Genomic DNA, 16,921 nt, shown 5'->3' on the forward strand with positions numbered 1-16,921 from the left:
ACAACAATTGATTTCGATATTGTCAACCTTTCTACATGTTCTAGCTGTTCTTGTTTTCATTATTTATATGAAGACTATCAAAAGATACCCCCCCCCCCCCAAAAAAAAAAATTGAATAGAAACAAGGGCCGTCTTTCCCCTCAGAGCTATTCAGCTCTTTGATTATAATTTATTCCCTAATTTATTGTCTTTTATACAGTATATGGAAAATGTATGTTTAGATACATGAAATGTTTTCAAAATAGAATGCACTCCACTTTAGTTTTACCAGTAAATTAATTAAATTCTTGGAAAAATGCTCTAATTTAAAAAAAAAAAAAAAAAAAAAGGTCAAAATTCAATGAAAAAAAGATTTAACAACTAATAAAAATATAAAAATCATTTAGATATTGATAAATTATTGGAAAATTATAGCTCTTAGAATTTGAAAAATCTTAAACTTTAGACACTCGGTTGGTACATTAATAACAACGTTACGAAGTAGTGAATATTATTTTAAACAAGGATTTGTATAGTTTTAAATTATGGAAAAGAAGCACATTTCCCGGAAAATACCGATAAGGTCCGGAAATTAATTATTACCATGAACCGGAAGTAGGTTGTAGAGCATCTGCTGGACCAAAAATTAAGTTGAAGTTTATCGTTTAAAATGTAAAGTATGTGGAACTTTGAATTCCTCTACAACATGCAGTTTTAGAATGATGTCTAAGGAATGGCCTTAGGACGCCAAGAAGGCCAGGTAAATCATTATAAGTTGTTAAACACTGTTTAATCATGACCGTCTGTACAATGTTTTCATAATTTTTCGTATTATATCATATATGTCACTGTGTCTGTACCAGTGGTGTAACTGTAAACACTGATATAACTTAAAAGTTTGGACAGGAAGCAACCAATCAATACAGGTTTCTATCAAGACATTAACATACAACTTTCAATTATAATAACTTATAAGGGGGAGATGCTACCTGAACTTGGCTGAACACTGTGAAGGTTTGGGTGCAAGGCTTTCCCAAGAAGCAGGTAGACAGCGGATTTCCGCCGTTTAATGTGGCTTCAAGTGCAGGCTACTTCACTGACAAATATATAAATTCAAAAAGAAAAAAAAATCTTTTTGCAAATGTTTACAGGCAGCCGAGAGACGTATTGTCGCAAAGTCGCAGTCATGATAAACAAGGATGAAAGTCAGTGTTTACCTTGGGCTAAATATAGTTCACACGAATTCAGGTCACTGATTGGTTTTCTATTTTAAAGCCAGAATGCATCGTTTCTTTTCAAAGATAACAAGAGAGACGTTCCGGTGGTCATTGAATGATAAAAATAGAGACGTTCCGATGGTTGTTAACTCGTTGGTTCTGGCTTTTAGAACGTGAAGACAATCAGATAGGATGACAATCTTATGTTATGGAATAATATCTGTCAAATACAAGAAAGTGTAGTAGAGCATGTTGTTCAGAATCTGGAAAACAGTATCTTTTAAAGTTCATTTTTCTAAGCCCATGTGGTGTTCAGAGAATCAAGGTTAAAAACTAAAGAAGAATATTGCAGACTCGACCACAAAAAAATAATTTCCCAATGATTTATGTGTCCGACTTAATGAACAGTTTACAAAAAAAAGGAGAAAATCGGAGGATATATCAATTTTTCTGTCAATGCTTGAGAAATAATTGTATGATTTAAATACAGGTACAGGGGCCAGCTGAAGGGCGCCTCTGGGTGCGGGAATTTCTCGCTACATTAAAGACCTGTTGGTGACCTTCTGCTGTTGTATAAAGTTTATAGCAAATGAATTTTAAGCATAAGGTAAAGAAAATAGAAAACGAACTTTTTACATAAAAAAAAATGAAATTTCTTAGAGATTTTTTTTCTTTCTTTAATTTCAAACATAAAAAATGGTCATTTGAAAGATGAAATTAGGTACCAGGAGATTGCGAGAATGCAGGATTTTGCTCTTTTTATGCCAGAGCTTATGGGGGCCTTAAGCAGCCCCCAGACCCCCTGCCGTAAGGCACCAAGCTTAAGCTTGGTAGGGCTTCTGGCTTTGCCGAACGCATGTTAAAAATGTACAGCCGCCTATAATTTTCATTTAGCCTTCCCAGTGTAGTCTGAGATTACTCTCACGCCCTACGACTGTTTTGCCAGACAAGCATGGGGTGCAGTGGAGCTTGTCCCATATCAAAAAGTAGATATTTGCCCATCCAAAATAGATGTGCTGCTTTGTCGCTTCTGGTGCCAACTTACAGACTTTGAAGGGAGTATCATTGGGGGGGGGGGTTCCGATCTCGGATCCCGCTTACTGTTTTGTTAGATTCCCGTATCTCGCTTACACTACATGTATGTGTGTAAGCAATTCTCATTTTTTTTGTCATTTCCCAGGTCCCGCAAGACCTCATTTCCCATTTTCATGACACAATATTTTGATTTTCACGTTTCTCGCTTACAAAAAATCGGCAATCCTGCATCACGCTTAGATCCCAATGAGACCCACTTTGAATAGGGCTCTTCACGATTAGTTGGGCTATGAGTCTGAAATGAAAATGAGTCTTGAAAGGCTACTTTATTTTTTGCTTTAAGTAAGTAAGTACAATGTAAGTAAATTTTATTTAGAGTCTGGCATGATATGTACGATTCAACAAGGTAAACATGAGCTCTGTAGAGCTCTTAAGGTGGTACCCAACACTTGCACTTAAATTAAGTTGGCTTGTTTAATTTTCATAAAATTTTGTCAAAGTTCTTACTTTGACCCTTTAACAAAAATATAAAAATTTCAAAAAGTTTGAACCAACTGTTTTGTCAGAAAAATTACACTGGTTATATAGCAGTTTGACAAACACCAATTTTGATCATTGAGAAGCTTTTAATATTCCTTTTACAACACAACATAATTAAAACGTTTAGCTGACTTTACAGAGTTATCTCCCTGTAGTGATAGGTACCACCTTAACCAACTTATGCTTTGATGCGTTGAGGTGACACTGTAAGACGTCATAATTATTAGGGCCCCGCCAAAGGCGGGTCGCCCTATAGTGATCAGTCTGTCCGTCCGTCCGTCCGTAACACTTTGTAATAACTTCGTGTTCGCTCCATATCTAGAGAACCATTATGATTTCATACTTTATACTTTACATGTTTATTAACCACCACCAGAGGGTGTGTCATGATGTATGTACAACTTCGAATTCCTAGGTCAAAGGTCAAGGTAAAAAAAACTTTGGTTTCAGTTGACAACCCTGTGTCCTGTGGTGAAGATCGTGTCCGCTCTATTTCTTGAGAACCGTTATGATTTCAAAGTTTATACTTGACATGTATATGAACAAACACCAGAGGGTGTGTCATAATTTATGAACGACTGCCTAGGGCAAAGTTCAAGGTCAAAAACTTTGGTTTCAGTTGACAACCCCATGTCCTATGGTAAAGATTGTGTCTGCTCTATATCTTGAGAACCGTTATCATTTTAAAGTTCATACCTGAAATGTATATAAACCAATATCAGAGGGTATGTCATAATTTATGTACAACTTCCTTGGTCAAAGGTCAAGGTCAAAAACTTTGGTTTCAGTTGACAACCCTGTGTCCTATGGTAAAGATCGTGTCCGCTCTATATCTTGAGAACCGTTATCATTTCAAAGTTTATACTTGACATGTTTATAAACCTACACCAAAGGGTGTGTCATAATTTATTTACAACTTCCTAGGTCAAAGGTCAAGGTCAAAAACTTTGATTTCAGTTGACAAACCCATGTCCTATGGTAAAGATACAATTTTTTAATGCACATTATTCACAGCGGGGCCCACAGAGATGGCTCCCATCTCAATGATATCTAGTTTGGATTAGCATGATTAGGTTACTGGTGTTTGACATGGGATCTTTATACACCTTATCACTATTTGTCTGCTACTTATACTGCAGGACATCACAAATGTTCCTGTAAAATTTTGACATCAGAATACAAAATACCTGACTCCACAATGGAAAAGTGATTGTTATATGACATCAATCATGTCAATAGTTCAAGCTGCACAGTTTCTCAGGTCAACTGTCACAGATTTCCAAATAGCGATAAGATGTATACTATCAGTATGATTATAGTCCCATGTTTGTAAATAGAATTCTAATGACTTTGGCGCCTGGTATAATTTTTCAACACCCATGGTTAACATGTCATGCTTCACAAAGTATTTATTTGGTTTTCAATTTTAATATGGGTGGAGTTGCTTTTGCAATGGTCCAGTTATGTTGTTAAATAGAAAATTTGGCAAATTTGCAGGTTCTGCACTCTAGTTGTTGTAAGTGAACATTGGCCGTTTATGTACTAAAGTTCAGAAAAAATTATGTACAAGTTTTCATAACCATTGGAAAGAATTTAGAGAAAATACTGTTAAATCAGGTAAACTGTTGACATATTTTTAAATTATTTTTTTTTTGGTACAGAAAAATATCTGCATTTAAAAGAATTTAAAGATAGACAAGCACTGGGCAAGATCAGAATAAGTGCACATCCCCTAAAAGTAGAGACAGATAGATATGCTAAAACCTATGTAGATAAATCCCAAAGATTATGTAAAAAATGCACCTTAGATTAATTGGAATAGAAATATCTTATCTTATCTTAAATTGTTTTTCTTTGACAAAATCATTGACTCGTGCATACTTACTAGGGGGGCATCTATGTCCCATGAACACAATATTTGGGCTCTTGGTCAGAAAACTTTACTCAGTACTCGGAGTACTTTAATTAGTGCTCGAAACACAAAATCCGGTAGTTTGATTGGTTGATTCTTGAGTACAAAAATCGTGCTCGAGAGTTTTATGACCAGACCTGTATGACGAACAGAAAAAAATTGGGAAATACTATAAATTATAAATAATGGAGAAATTGAGTTAATGTTTTTTTTAGAATTACAGAGTGTTAATAAGACACATGTACCAGTGTTTTCCCTAGACAATTTTATAATAGCAGCTGTGCTTTGCATTTATTTGTACCACTATACTTTGATCAACACTAATACACTTCTGCTGTACAATGTACGAAAAAAATTCAGTTTATATTTTATATTATTGATATATTTGTAAACTTAAATGACAAGTGGAAAACACACAAAAAAACCCAACAAATTAACATTTCCTGCAATAGGGGTCTTCCAGGATGGAGGGTCAAACATATAGAATGGTCCTGGAAGTTCAGGGGATTTTTGATAGTGATAAAACTTGAGCCTTGCACCAGGCAAACATTCTATTTTTATGAGCCATCAGATTTACATATGTTATGTCCCCTTTCTGACTAAACATGAATCAATACATCCAACACAGCCAAAAAGAAGCCCCACTTGGTAAATGATTTACATGTCTAAAGAAGATCAAAAGTGACCATATTTCATTACAACAGTCATCCTTATGGTACATTTTCTTTGAACATTTAAATTCATAGCAGTTTAAATGGTCATACATTGAACTATAATGCTTTACTTTTATAAATTGTTATTTGGATAGAGAGCTGTCTCATTGGCACTCTTACCACATCTTCCTATATCTATAAGGTTTTCAGAGAAACCATTTAGGTAAAAATGTTTAATTTGACATCACTAGTGTTAATCTTATTTTAGCAGTTTAATAAAGATGAGCAATTTTTCACTCCTTTTTAAGACAAATGTTTGTTAGGGTTCAAATTTCTCCTTAAAATTTAACAATATTCCAAAGTAATCATTTAATTAACAGATTAAAATTTAAACTTGTTGGTTCTCATATTGGAAAAGATTTCCTGCAATATCTCAAATTTGTATAAAACCAATGTTCGTGAAATATAAATACATTACATGCTAATGCCTTGATAGAAGAATGAATGATTTTTAGTCCCCTGCCAACGAAGTCGAAGGGGACTTTAGGTTGTACTCTGTCCATCTGTCTGTCTGTCTGTCCATCAGTCAGTCCAGCAAATTAGTTTTCCAGACTTTTTTTCTTCATGCTTGAAGATATTGATTTGATATTTGGTGTATTGTTTTATCATGACAAATAACAGGTCAAGTTCGATTTTTACTATTTCAGCTTTTCTCCTTGTTCAGTTAAAGCCCTTTCCCTAGAATTTTAAATTAAATTGTTAATGAAATACCTATTGATTACTAGATTTCTGTTCAAAGGGAAATAACTCATTCTTTAAAAGATTTGTAAAATACTTAATAGTAAGATAAATGACAATTTGGATTTTTTTCCTTATCTTTAGTGAGTGTTTGATTGATTAAGTGGTATGTTTTGTTGAGCCTGCAACTTTTGATGCAGAATTCTCGACATAGGGATAGTGACCCGGTGGCGGCGGTTAGCTAACTTCTTAAAAGCTCAATATTTTAGAAAGTTGAAGACCTAGATGCCTCATGTTATGAAGTTTCCTTCAGTCACATGTCCAATGTCCTTGACCTCATTTTCATGGTTCAGTGACTACTTGAAAAAAAAGTTAAGATTTTTTGTAATGTTAAATTCTCTCTTATCAGTCAGGGGTGCTACTTAAACAAGTGATTTCATTATCACCTATTTCAGAGATTTGATAAATTCAGTTATCACCTATTTACGTGATTTTGGTGTTTCCTTTGATCTTCAAATGCTTATTTCATTGATTTTCCATATTTTCACAAACTTTTCTATAATTTTCCCACATAGATCAATTATCCCTTTTTCTATGGATATTAACTTCACCAGTGCGCTTGGGCAGTAAGTTAGTGCGCTAAAGCTTATAAAAGTACCATTGGGAATTTTCTGTTATCAAATATACATTAACTACTCTGACTATCAGACAAAGGTCAACAATATTAGGTAACCAGATTGGTTTTTTGTCGAGCCTGCAACTTTTGTTGCAGAAAGCTCGACATAGGGATAGTGATCCGGCGGCGGCGGCGGCGGCGGCGGCGTTAGCTAACTTCTTAAAGGCTTTATATTTTAGAAGGTGGAAGACCTGGATGCTTCATACTTTGTATATAGATGCTTCATGTTACGAAGTTTCCGTCAGTCACATGTCCAATGTCCTTGACCTCATTTTCATGGTTCAGTGACCACTTGAAAAAAAAGTTCAAATTTTTTGTAATGTTGAATTCTCTCTTATTATAAGTAATAGGATAACTATATTTGATATGTGTGTACCTTGCAAGGTCCTCATGTCTGTCAGACAGTTTTCACTTGACCTCGACCTCATTTCATGGATCAGTGAACAAGGTTAAGTTTTGGTGGTCAAGTCCATATCTCAGATACTATAAGCAATAGGGCTAGTATATTCGGTGTATGGAAGGACTGTAAGGTGTACATGTCCAACTGGCAGGTGTCATCTGACCTTGACCTCATTTTCATGGTTCAGTGGTTATAGTTAAATTTTTGTGTTTTGGTCTGTTTTTCTCATACTATATGCAATAGGTCTACTATATTAGTTGTATGGAATGATTGTAAGGTGTACATGTCTAGTGGGCAGATGTCATGTGACCCTGACCTCATTTTCATGGTTCAGTGGTCAAAGTTAAGTTTTTGAGTTTTGGTCTTTTTATCTATTACTATATGCCATAGGTCAACTATATTTGGTGTATGGAAATATTTTATGATCTTTATGTCAGTCGCACAGGTTTAATTTGACTGTGACCTTATTTTCATGGTTCATTGCACAGTGTTAAGTTTTTGTGTTTTGGTCTATTTTTCTTAAACTATAAGTAATGGGTCAACTATATATGTTGTATAGAAGCATTGTTAGCTGTACATGTCTGCCTGGCATGTTTCATCTGACCTTGACCTCATTTTCAAGGTTCATTGATCTTTGTTTAGTTATCTTGGTTAATGTTAAGTTTATGTGACAGTTGTAATAAAGCTTAGCTTTATACTTAGGACTATCAACATAATATCAATGATTAGTATAGAAGGCGAGACATTTCAGCGTGTGCTCTCTTGTTTTAGAATTAGAATGACATACTTCAAGGTTACATGTATGTCCTGATCTACAAATTATTCCAGAAAATGCATATTTTGAATAAATTGTAAAAACTGACAGACTTATCAAGCAAAAGACAATTTCTAGTTGTACATAGTTGTTTTTTCAATGGAATTCTTTTCTTTTTACCAATAAAAAATCAAAGCTTGTGAGAAAAATATCAAGAAAAAGTTATAAACACTTATTAAAGTGATCTTGTCAAATTACTTGTTTCAGTGATTTTAAAAAGTCTGTGTCTATTTATAGATTTTTTTTTTAATATTTCACAGCCAAAATCACTTGAAGAAGTGATTCTGAAATCACTTGTTTAAGTAGTACCCCAGACTGCTTATTATAAGTAATAGGATAACTATATTTGGTATGTGCGTACCTTGCAAGGTCCCCATGCCCGTCAGACAGTTTTCACTTGACCTCGACCTCATTTCATGGATCAGTGAACAAGGTTAAGTTTTGGTGGTCAAGTCCATATCTCAGATACTATAAGCAATAGGTCTAGTATATTCGGTGTAGGGAAGGACTGTAAGGTGTACATGTCCAACTGGCAGGTGTCATCTGACCTTGACCTCATTTTCATGGTTCTGTGGTTATAGTAAAGTTTTTGTGTTTTGGTCTGTTTTTCTTATACTGTATGCAAGAGGTCAACTATATTTGGTGTATGGAATGATTGTAAGGTGTACATGTCTAGCTGGCAGGTGTCATCTGACCTTGACCTCATTTTCATGGTTCAGTGGTCAAAGTTAAGTTTTGGAGTTTTGGTCTTTTTTCTATTACTTATTGCAATAGGTCAACTATATTTGGTGTATGGAAATATTTTATGATCTTTATGTCAGTTGCGCAGGTTTTATTTGACCTTGACCTCATTTTCACAGTTCATTGCTCAGTGTTAAGATTTTGTGTTTTGGTCTGTTTTTCTTAAACTTTAAGCAATAGGTCAACAATATTTGTTCTATGGAAGAATTGTTAGCTGTAAATGCCTGCCTGGCTTGGTTCATTTGACCTTGACCTCATTTTCATGGTTCATTTGTCAAGGTTTTTAGTTTTCTTGGTTAAGTTTATGTGACAGTAGTTATAAAGCTTTATATTTAGAACTATCAACATAATATCAATGATTGGTAAAGAAGGCGAGACATTTCAGCGTGTGCACTCTTGTGTCTTTTATTTTATGTAGTTTACACCATGACAAGTTACCGTATAGATCAAGTTAGAATTTCGTTCCATTACAATGATTTTTTTTAACTGGTAGGGGACTATGTATTGCCATGCAATACTCACAGAATTCTTGTTATTTTGAAATTTTTCTGCCCCCACTGTAGTGAAGGGGGCATTGAGTTTAACCCATGTTCATGACATCTGTACATGATCGTCCTTTACAATGTATTTCCCAAAATTGGTTTTCGTTCCATAACTTTGAATTTGAGTTTGCCTCAACAAGATGTTATGAAACTTATACACAATACTTATTAACCATAAAACGCAGATCAAGTTGGAATTTTGGTGATGTCACTTTTACACTTTGGGTTACATGCGTATCTATGCTCCTTTACAAATGAAAAAAGTGTTGAATTTTTTGTTTCCTTTTTATACAAATGCCCATTTTTTTGGGATCATATTTATAATGGTATGATGTCGTTGTCTAAAGACACATTGGCTTCCGGACAATAACTTTAGTTTAAGTGAATGGATTTCTATGAAATATTGTAGAAGGTTAAATACCTCAAAAGGAAGGTTGGGATTGATTTTGGGGATGATAGTCCCAACCATTAAGGAATTAGGGGCACAAAAGTGGCCAAAAACAAGCATTTTTCTAGTTTCAGGATAATAACTTGTGTATAAGTATTTTGATTGCTCTGAAATTGTACCACAATGTTTAATACATCAAGTAGAAGGTAACTTCATTTACGGGGTTATGGGGCCAACAGTTTAGGTACTAAGGGCCAAAAATGGGGGAAAAAACAACATTTTTTGTAATTTCCACACAATAACTTGTGTGTAAGTAAGTGTATGGATCTCTCTGACATTGTACCACAAGGTTCCATATCACAAAGGTAAGGCTGGAATTGTGTTTGGGGACAATTGCCCTAAACTTGTAGGAATTAGGGGCCAAAAAAGGGGCAAAAACAAGCATTTTTCTATTTTCCAGACAATAACTTGTGTTTAAGTGAATGGATCTCTCTGAAATTTAATACAAGGTTCCATACTACACAGGGAATGAGTCTTAGGGTAACTGCTCCAAGGGGGGTTTCCAAAAGTTTGGGGTGGGGGGATTTTTTTTCTCAATTTTTTTAATGGACTTAATATTTTTCAATTTTTAAAATTTCAAATTTTTGAAAAGTTTAAAGAAGAAATCTTCAATTGCGCAGTAATGCTCAATAGATTTGTAAGATCTTTGACCACATTTATTTCGTGTCAGAAACCTTTATCATTTTGGTCTCTTGTGGACAGTTGTCTCATTGTCAATCATACCACATCTTCTTTTATATATTTATTATGTCAAAAATTTTATCACAATCAAAATTCAGACAGTTAATCAACTATCAAGCTTGAATATTGTATCCAAATTTGCCCCCACTGTTCAGGGTTCGACCACTGCAGTCGTATCAGGCTGATAATTCGATATGAACTACTTGTGATAGATCATAGATATTTTCTATAGAGTTACAATGCTATCAGTTCATATCACTTTGACAGCTATTTCTAGAACCTGTCTCCTAGTTCATGGTCCAGTCACCTATAAAGCAATTTTCCCAGAGCTACTAGACTTAAGCAGGTTTGGGACAATTCATTAAATGGGGAATAGTTCCTTAAATGAATATCTACAATGTATTCCTCAAATGAGTGATACTTATCTGTTACATCTAAATGTAACAGTCTTCTGTTCTAAAACACATGTATTTTTTAATTGAAATTCTGCATACATGTACTTTGCAAAATTTACAATTTTCAAGGCTTAGCATTAATTAAAAAAAAAAATGCTCTTGAACAAATGTTTAATGACTTTTAAACTTTGATACTTGTTATATACAGAGAAAAACTGTAAATTACAAAATTAAGCTAATAATTATATATAATGATTCATTGCTTATCATCAGCATCAAGTCTTTGAGGTAAATAAACTCATCATAGATACTAGGACTAAATTTTGTATAATATACGCCAGACGCGCGTTTCGTCTACAAAAGACTCATCAGTGACGCTTGAATCCAAAAAAGTTAAAAAGGCCAAATAAAGTACGAAGTAGAAGAGCATTGAGGACCAAAATTCCTAAAAGTTTGCCAAATTCAGCTAAGGTAATCTATGCCTGAGGTAGAAAAGCCTTAAGTATTTTCTTGTCTTTGTTATGAGTTAAAGGACAAATGTATTTTGTGTCTGCATTGATTGAAAGTTACATCCCAGCTCCTTTGTTCTTACAGGGGTGATCTGAGCCGGATCACCCCTACCAGATCACCCCAGTTTGAGGTTCTTTGTTATGCATGCTTTCCTTTGTTCTGTAACATTTTGGCGGGAATGTCAAATCCACTATAAAACTTATAATTAAATATACAATTATACGGAAAAGACTATCTATCGAAATTCACGTAGAAAAAATCCAGTGTATATGCTGGGATTCGAACTCAAGACCTTTAGCATATCAAGCCACGACACAACCACTACACCAGGACGACTTGATACAAACTGTCCGTAATTTAACATACTTAAAGGAAGCAAGATATTTTTATAAGTGGGACGAGTTGGCAGACCTTTATTCAGTGGGGTTTAAGCCCTTTTCGTTAATAAGTGAGTTGTCAGTGATTGTTCAGTTTGATTTTACACTTTTTCCAAAGTGGGGCGAGTCGGTAAACAAGAGTGGGGCAATTTTTTTCATAAAGTGGCGATATAGATTGGGCCGATTGGCCAGTGGGGCGAGTTGACATTGTTTGATATCTACTCATCGTGTTCGGGGGTCAAAAAAGGGTATTAATCCTATAGTAATGTATAAAGTGTATGATAATGGTTGTGTGGCGTTCTAAACTAGATTTTATGAATTGTAAATGGTTCTTCGTCTAATCTAAAACAGCTGGGATGTAAAATAGTTATCCCACTCGGACTTGGTGTGTCAGTGTAAGATCACCCTCTGGCCTCCGGCCATCGGGTTGATCTTACACTGACACACCGCATCATCTTGGGATAACTATTAAGTGTATGTACAATTTGTAACTGACATCATTTTTTCCGTGAATCATTGACCATGTTAGGTTCGTTTTTACTTTTTACTTTTATCTAAAAGATTGATAAAATAATATTCATGGTCGAATTAGTAGGTGAGACATTTCAGCATGTGCACTCTAGTTTTGTTTCAGACAAGTTATTGTATAATTAGGTACACATTGTAACATGAAAGAAAACACTACTATAACATTTTATTTGAGGTCTTAGAACATTTAGAATACTCAGTAAATTCCAAATGTTAATCTGACATGACCTTATGAAATATATGTAAACAATATTGCCACAAGGCATGATAGAAAAATATAAATTTCATGTGGTTATCAATGTGACAGATTATATGCATACATTGATCTAACATTTATAAAATTGGAGAAGTAGTCTACAGCATGTGTTTATTTTAGATTCGCTCAGTTTTGAATAATTTTATGATTTCATAGTTAAAATTTTTACCATGTTTATTACGATTACAAACTAAACTTATAAGTAAACAAAACAAAAAATATATATGCATTTATTTATTTTAGAATATTCATACACAGGTATAAACAAACCAGGGTCTACATCTTATTAAACAGTGAAATTTTCACATGAAGTTGTAAAAAATAGCCTTACAGTCAATACACTGGTTTGTGAAATACCTAGTGATTATTGAAGCATCTATCAAATTATAAATCATTTTACAAAAGATACCTGTGAATATTATAGCGTTTGATTGATGACAAAACTGTAGGAGTTATTGACAGCTTAAATCCCATTTACTTTTAAAAAGCCTCTCACCTCAAGGACAATTACCTACTTCATTAATTATTATGTATATGTAGGTGTGAATAAAGAATTTTTGGCTACATGTTTTAACCAACTGCTGCATTATGTGTGTAAAATTTTGGCTGCATTTTAAGTATTGACAGTTATATATGTGTTAGAGTATTCAGAGATATGTTAGAGATGATGAAAGTATTGCTAATGTGTGTAAGGAATCATTCTCCTACTTTAAAGGTAAACTATATTTCAATTATCTTTTACTCTTAAATTTGGTAGTGAATAAAACTTAGGTGTTCAAGAGATTTTTTTTTCTTTTTATAAACACTGAATAGGGTATCATAATGTTTAGATGTTAAAATAATATAAGTCAGATTACACATGCAATATCAATGTGATTTATTTACTTTGATTTACACAGAATTATGAAAAAAATTGCTGAAGGCGAGACATACATGTAGATGTATTTTTGGCAAAAGTGACATTTAAACATGTTTTACAAAAACAAAAGTTCCATTTCAAATTTGGATTATGATAGCTTCATTTGCTTAAAGCATTTCCTGAAATCATAATACATTATATCTCTCAAAATAATTATGTTGTCTAATATTAAACAATTGCAATAATGAGTACACACAAAGTTTCTGAATTTACTAATTATATGATTTTTATAACTTATACTTTATTTAGTTTTTAAAAAAAGTTTTTTTGTTTTACTTGTACCAATTTTGTTTCAACAGGATCCATTGCAGAAAAAAGTCTTTAGGAAAATATAGCATTTGATCTCTTTAAAAAGTAATGGTCAACTTAGAAGTAAACAGTCATTATACATCAACTCGACTACTAAATATAAAACATTTGATTCTATTACAAGAAAAAATAGAATTCCTAGGAAAAGGAAAACAAATTGTCAAACTGAAAATTTGACCATAATTTAAAAAATTTATAGAAAATCCATAAATTTCATCTACAATAGAAACAGTTGGGATATTGTGACCTACTTTAAAAATAGTTTGAAAATTAATTTACCCAAATAACTTTAAACAGGTTGCCATTACTGAAAAGACTAAAACTTCAAAGTGAAATCATTCTATAAATCTCAAACATTTGGCAAAAAAAAAACATATAATGATATTAGTGAAAATCCTACATGTAGCTACCTATAGCATGTGGCTAGCTCTACTAACATTGATGCAGTAGTGTCCACTGGTTTTAAAGAAAAAAAAATAACTTGACAAAATCATTGAATAGAAAAATTTAGAAATATTTTGTTGTTATTAAAGGAAATGTGTTCTTTTTTTTTCTCCTTTTAGCCTTCAATTAGCTGTTGATGAGTTAAAATATCAAACATTGCAATTACTTGATAGTAATTTAGAATTTGTGAAACATTCGTGTCATGAATATGTGCTGGTTGGATATATATCAGACTATTAATGCAACCTTTTCGATGATGTACAGCTTGAATTGATTTCTAAAAATATCCACAATAAGTGTGCTTTCATGCTGACCCTATCTATTCCTTCTTCCTTCATCAATAAGTGTTGCCTATGAGGTATATGTATGTTTAGATGTCTCCATCTCCAAATATTGGATGCAATGGTACTTGTGCAATACATTTTTCTGGTAAACTGATATATAATTGTATCAATAAACCAATAAAAAATTGATTTATTGATACAATTATATAAAATATGTTCCCTATTGGAATTTTGAAAACAAGGTTAACTGATAGTTTTGCATTAGGCTAACATATTGACATAAGAAAGTTTTGCACTGCCAATAAATATTGTGGTTTTACCAAAAAATGTGGTCCAAAGGGGTCAAGTAAAAATATTGTTTTCATGGACTTATATTTTGGTCTGGAAAGACGACATTTTTTCAAATGATTAGTTTTGTTATTCTTTGGTATATCCATGTCATAACTGATAAAAACATACACTGTACTAATTTTTCCACACTTGCCTTAACTTAGTCAAGCTTAGTATTAATATTTTTTTTGTTTGTCCATACTGCAAAGTTCTGCCAAATAACTGTTAAATCTGTGGAAATATTTATGTCATATGTGTGTCCACAAAAGGTGGATTTTCTGTTTAAAATGATGCCATAGAATTTAAAAGATTGATTGCTGTTAATAAAAGCATGTACAAGGTATTAATTCTGCTGCACATGTGTTGAGTCAATGTTAACACTTTTCAGCTTATCGTAAGCTTGTAAAAATGGCTTGTGTGATCTTTCTTCTTGTCAACTTTCAAAATTTCAACTATTTTGGTCACCAAAAAGGTATGAATCTGATTTGATGTGTTATTTATTTACTGCCTTGGCTATTTAAAAACCTGCTTTAGGTTTCCTTAACATCAATGAATATCACAAAAGTATTAAATTATAGTACACAAATAAATTACAATGAACACAGGCCCCTTATCTCCCTCCACCAACTCTTACAATACGTTCATTAGAGGTAATTTAGTATATGTTTATATCTACATTATAAACAAGCAGTACCATGTACACAGTAGGTCAGTAATCAGTATTTATCTTGATGCATCAAAACAGATAAGTTTGAAGGGATGATCAACCAGTGGATGTGTCTAGTTTCTCACTAACTTCATTACAATTTATGGCTTTTCAATTTGTATTCTGTTCTAAGAATTATAGAACATTAGCTATTTTTCATTTTACAAATTTGTGTTGTAAGAATTTCTCATCTTAACCAGTGTTATTAGTTATTTCATGGAGTAATTTTTAAAAACATGTGATAGTTGAAGAGATGAATATTTGATGAAAACTTACACATGAGAAGTTAACTCTTGAATGATCTTTTGAATAACTGAAGAGATTTTCAAGTTGAAAGTCATTGAAAGTGCTTTATGATAATATTTGGAGAATGTATGGGATATTTTTCTTGTTTGGATATAACTAGTGACATCGTTTGCAAAATTAAAGGAAAAAAACAACAGTTTATAGGATGTTTTATAGCTGGAATGTGATGTTATATAGTTGATTGTTTTTGTCTGGATTAATACTTATCATATCTTGTATCAGTGTTTTAGTAATTCAACTTCTTTTACGTCAGATGCAACTTTGAGATTCTTTGATTACTAAATAATTATCTATCTAAAAACTGCTGGCTTAGCTTCCATACGTGGAAGGATCAAGATAGATCATTTTTTCAGAACATGATAATGAAATACAGATTGAAAATATGAAATTCAAGTATTCATATATATATTGACAAGAAAGATTTTTTAACATCTTTAAAGAACATTCATATAAATGATGTCTATTTTTAAACAAGGAATTATAAAGACAAGCCAAAAAATTGAGGGTTTCCCTGTGTCAGATTACAATATTTTTTGGAAATAAAAAATTAGGAAGTACTGTAGTGATTTATTACACTAATACTAAGGATTTATGATTTTAGTGATATTTAGCCGAAATTAGAAGTGGGAAAAATAATCTGTGTGAAGTGGATATATTCAATAACACTATATCAAATGGGGGAATTTATATGATAAAATGAAACAAATTTAATTTGTTGAAACTTCCTGAGAAGGGAGAACGACAATTTGACACTTGAAAGTCACATGCACAAACAACCACAGAGTAAATAAAAATACCAATACATTGTTGACGTTGTTTGTAAGTTGGATAAAATGACATTGGTAAGTTTATTTCAGTAGATTTAAAATGACTTGGGTAGGGATTAGATCCCCCTTGACATCTTAATATGTTTTTTCATGTTTATCTATTTATATGCAGAATTTAGATATTTTGCTAGGTTGAAATCAAGTTAATAATATATAGACAATGATAGGTTAGGGTCAGGGAACGGGGAGGAGAGGATAGAACCTTTTTTTTTTATGTATTTACTGTTCTCTTGGCATTGTTAGTCAGCATTTAGAAACAGGTCTTTTTATGCATTCATGACAAAGAAACTCTATATACAATCAATTTCTTTAGTAAGCATATGACCTGTGCCTGTGGCAAAAATAATCATTTGT

General features: G+C 32.8%; 1 protein-coding gene across 3 annotated transcripts in view; it reads left to right on the forward strand.

Moving 5' to 3' along the window:
• Positions 1 to 571: 571 nt before the first annotated feature.
• The window catches only part of LOC139512638 (ral guanine nucleotide dissociation stimulator-like 1), a 41,817-nt gene continuing 25,467 nt past the window's right edge, over positions 572 to 16,921 (forward strand). The window contains exon 1 of one of the 3 annotated variants that reach the window (XM_071300394.1): positions 572 to 739. In XM_071300394.1, coding sequence (XP_071156495.1) covers positions 713 to 739 — 27 coding nt within the window. In that variant the 5' untranslated portion in view covers positions 572 to 712. Of the gene's footprint in view, positions 740 to 12,849; positions 13,158 to 15,431; positions 16,583 to 16,921 lie in introns of those variants that run through there. The other 2 variants (XM_071300393.1, XM_071300395.1) reach the window with 2 other exon arrangements.

Source organism: Mytilus edulis, chromosome 2, assembly GCF_963676685.1.
Source record: "Mytilus edulis chromosome 2, xbMytEdul2.2, whole genome shotgun sequence".
NCBI lineage: Eukaryota > Metazoa > Mollusca > Bivalvia > Mytilida > Mytilidae > Mytilus > Mytilus edulis.